At 52.1% G+C, this 3,544-nt stretch overlaps 2 protein-coding genes across 2 annotated transcripts in view; one reads left to right on the top strand and one right to left on the bottom strand.

Moving 5' to 3' along the window:
- Nucleotides 1–1,189, top strand: part of Praf2 (PRA1 domain family member 2) — a 3,297-nt gene extending 2,108 nt beyond the window's left edge. Inside the window, 1 exon segment of the mRNA XM_015506487.2 lies at nucleotides 274–1,189. Within this exon segment, the coding sequence (XP_015361973.1) occupies nucleotides 274–495 (222 nt within the window). The 3' untranslated portion in view covers nucleotides 496–1,189.
- Nucleotides 1,190–1,784: 595 nt separating this feature from the next.
- Nucleotides 1,785–3,544, bottom strand: part of Ccdc120 (coiled-coil domain containing 120) — a 10,893-nt gene continuing 9,133 nt past the window's right edge. The window contains exons 11-12 of the mRNA XM_015506442.2: nucleotides 3,317–3,541; nucleotides 1,785–2,824 (exon numbers count right to left, since the gene is read on the bottom strand). Of these exons, the coding sequence (XP_015361928.1) occupies nucleotides 2,710–2,824; nucleotides 3,317–3,541 (340 nt within the window). The 3' untranslated portion in view covers nucleotides 1,785–2,709. The remainder of the gene's footprint in view (nucleotides 2,825–3,316; nucleotides 3,542–3,544) is intronic.

The raw sequence follows: 3,544 nt of genomic DNA on the forward strand, positions 1-3,544 counted from the left end.
GTGCTGGTCCGTGGGCTGAGAGGGGGCTGGGAAGCAGACTAGAGAAGCAACACAAGGGCAGCAAGGCCTCTATTAAATGCGCCTTCTTTGGCGCTGCTCCCTACTTAAGAGTACGCCTCTCTTACTACCACCTTCTTGGGTCTCCTGGTGTTAAGTGCCTTAAACTGGCCACGTCCCTGTTATTGGACTCCCTTCCTGGCCACGCCCCCATGTAAAGATAACTACTCCAGAGGCGTCCTTGCCACTCCACTTGATGATTGGCCTGCCAGTGAGCCAATTCCCTCCAGTGGGCCCCGACTGGCTGAAAAATAAGGGCCCTTCCCACTGACCCGACTCCTCTGAATACCGCCCACAGTGATCCTGGTGCATGCCTCGCTGCGCCTGCGCAACCTTAAAAACAAGATCGAGAACAAGATCGAGAGCATTGGTCTCAAGCGAACGCCAATGGGGCTGCTACTAGAGGCCCTGGGACAAGAGCAGGAGGCTGGATCCTAAGGGCCTGGAATCTGCACCCAAGGGCCTGGAGAACACCATCCCACCCCAGCCCATACCTGGGACCCAGCGCTCTTTCCCAGACTTTAATATAGGAGCCTAGAGCCCCCTAGTCCAAACAAGACCTCTGTGAATGTGCCCCACATGCAAAATCAGGATTTCCTTGGATCCAAACCCCTATTATTTAGATACCAGAGACTTCTACAGCCCTGAACTTGGGACCCAGAGCCACCTACATTCACCTCCAAAACTGGGGCTCGAGACCAGAGCATCCCTGACCAATCTCAAACTATGGACTCAAGAGATACCCCCCAACCCAAATTTGGGATTCACTGGTATTCCGTTCTGGGATCCCATGCCCAGGGCAAGGAATTGTCAACACAAGATACCGGGACCAAGGCTTTTCTAGCCCCACCCCTGCTTTGAACCAGATTAAGGCATTGGCAAATCTTGACCCCCAAACCAAGTGTTCTCAGGCCTCACCTGGGTGGAATCAGAATACCTGACTGTTGGATCCTTGGTCCCAGGTGATCCCCAACCCTCACAAGTCCCAGTAGCTTCCCTCCAGCTCTCCAGATTTGGCTCCTTTCCCCAACATTCCAGTGTCAAGGACCAAGGGGTGGAGAAGCCCCAGCAGGGAAGAGGATATCTGTATCAGTATTACTGCAACAATAAAGCCGTTGCATCTCTCAAGCCAGTTTGGCCTCCTGAGTGAAGTTCTTGTACCTTTCAAAGGACAGGGTGGTCTGCTCTTCAATTCTGCTAGCCTCTACCTGATTAGGTCTCCCTGTCAAGTGTGTAGGATGAAGGGCTTAGGCCCTTTCTCAAAACTTTTACCTCTGGATGATCAATAAAGCATGGGGAGGTTAAGGGAACAGAGTGTATACTATCACCATTTTGAATTACTAAGAATTCTTGTTTGAGCTGGGTGTGCTAGCCCCCACCTGTAATCTCAGTGACTCAGGAGTCTGAGGCCGGAGGACAGCAAGTTTGAGGCTAGCTTGGTAACTTGGCAAGACCTTGTCTCAAAGTAAAAAAAAAAAAAATTAAAAAGGACTGGGGATGTAGCTCATTGGTAGAATATTCTGGGTTCAATCCCCAGTACCTAAAAAAATTTCCTGTTTGAGGTGGTCTAGGAATCTTAGACCAGACAGGCAAAGTTGTCCCACATCACAAAGCAAGCCAAAACAGATGACACTGTTGCAGGCTATCCGGTATTTTTCTTCCTGTAAAAATGTATTAATGAGAGGTGTGGGCCCCAAGGCAAAGCAGACTAGAGAAGCAACACAAGGTTCAGTTTACACATTTATTATAGAAATCCCCTTCCAGTGTGGGTAGTGTCTTGGGCCCAGATCCACTGGTACAAAAAGAAAAATTTTAACACTAGGTAAAGGGGGTAGGGGAACCCCCAGCTCCAGAAAGTCACAGACAGGTATCATAGAAAACACAGATTGTATGGATTTGTTTAAAAAGTGTTGAATTGAAGGAAAGCCAAGGAGGATGTGACGTGGCCTGTGGCCAGACGTCACCTGAGGATTGTACTGGCATCTACCAGATGCCAGGTTCAACCACCACAGCATCCCAGGATGCAATATACTGAATGGCTCTGCCCCTTGTTAGCCTCCTACAGGGCCTCCTGATTGGGAATGATCAGCACAGAGAGGGATAGGGCACCCCACCCAGAATTTAATCCTTCCAAATGTGGGCAGAAATCCAAACTGCCCTGGTTTGGGGAGTGGCAGGGAGTTCTGTTCACAACAGAGTCTCCTGACTACCCCCCAAAAGGGTCCTAAGACCCTATATGGTCCATTATGGAGGGGGCGGCGGACCTGAACAGAACAGGTTGGGCAGGGGAACAGGAATGAACCCAACCAGGACGAGCTCACAGTTTCCCTTTTATAAAATGCCTAATATTGGGCAAAGACAGTGAATACTAAATCACAACTGTAAACAGAAATGGAGGAAGGGGATTGGAATCCCCATTACATCATTCACTCTCCTTGAAGCTGGCTGAGGTCCCCCAGTCCCCAGCACAGTGTGAGAGAAGCAGGGTATTAGACACCTTCCCGGGCCCATGGGGAGCCAGGGGCCTTGGAAGATCAGGTTGGCGCCCCTCCCAGGAGTGAGAGCAACCACATCCCAGGGCTCAGCGAGGTCGGCTCTGTGCTCCCAGGACTAGAGCCATGCCCAGACCAACAAGGGGCATATCAGAAGGGGTCAGACCAGTGTCCCTGGGGTCTGGGGGTCAGAACTGGAAGACTGGTCCCCCTCTAGCGTCAGGTCACTTAAACGAGCGTTCAGCTCCGGGGGGTACAGGAAGTCCGCGTAGTATCTTTAGAAGGGGACAGCAGGAATCCGGAGGACAGGGTGGGGAAGACAGAGAAGAGAGAGGAAAAGACAGACAAGACACAGAAAGAAAGAGGAAAAGAGTCTCGTTAAAGAGGTGGAGGCAGGCACAGAAAAGCACCTTTATGCTCCCGAGCATGGGGCATGGAGAAAAGAGGAAAAGAAAGGTGAGGGCACATGACGTCCCTTCCTCCCAGCACCCTGGCTTCAAGGCTCATTTCCAGCCAACATGCACTGGTTAAAACATTAAACTCCTTCTAGGACTTGGTAAGGAACTGCTACCAGTGCCCAGGATCCCCCTCTACCAGGACCTTAAGGCCTAGTGCAGGTCACACCTGGAAATGACCTGTGTCAACACTGCAGCTAGTTTCCTTGTGGTCCCAGTCATTAGCTATCATGACTAGCTGATCCCTGGCCTGGATATCTTCACCAATTGCCTCAAGAGACCCCTACCCATCAGTAAAAGCACCCCCCATACCTGCTGGAAACAGGGGGTGCCGTGAAACTCCTCGAGTGCGGGAGCGGAGCCTGGCTGGGGCCCCCATACAGCGCCTGGCCCACCTCATAGCAGCGGGCATGAAGGAAGGGTGGGTGTGGTGGGCCCACGTGAGGGAGCATAGGCCGGCGCTGGGGCCCCATGGCCAGTCCCGAGTTCCGGATGTACCAGTCCCGCAGCCCCTCCAGGGCAAGGTTCTTGTGGCCACTG

Source organism: Marmota marmota, unplaced genomic scaffold (assembly GCF_001458135.2).
Source record: "Marmota marmota marmota unplaced genomic scaffold, marMar, whole genome shotgun sequence".
In the NCBI taxonomy this organism is placed as follows: domain Eukaryota; kingdom Metazoa; phylum Chordata; class Mammalia; order Rodentia; family Sciuridae; genus Marmota; species Marmota marmota.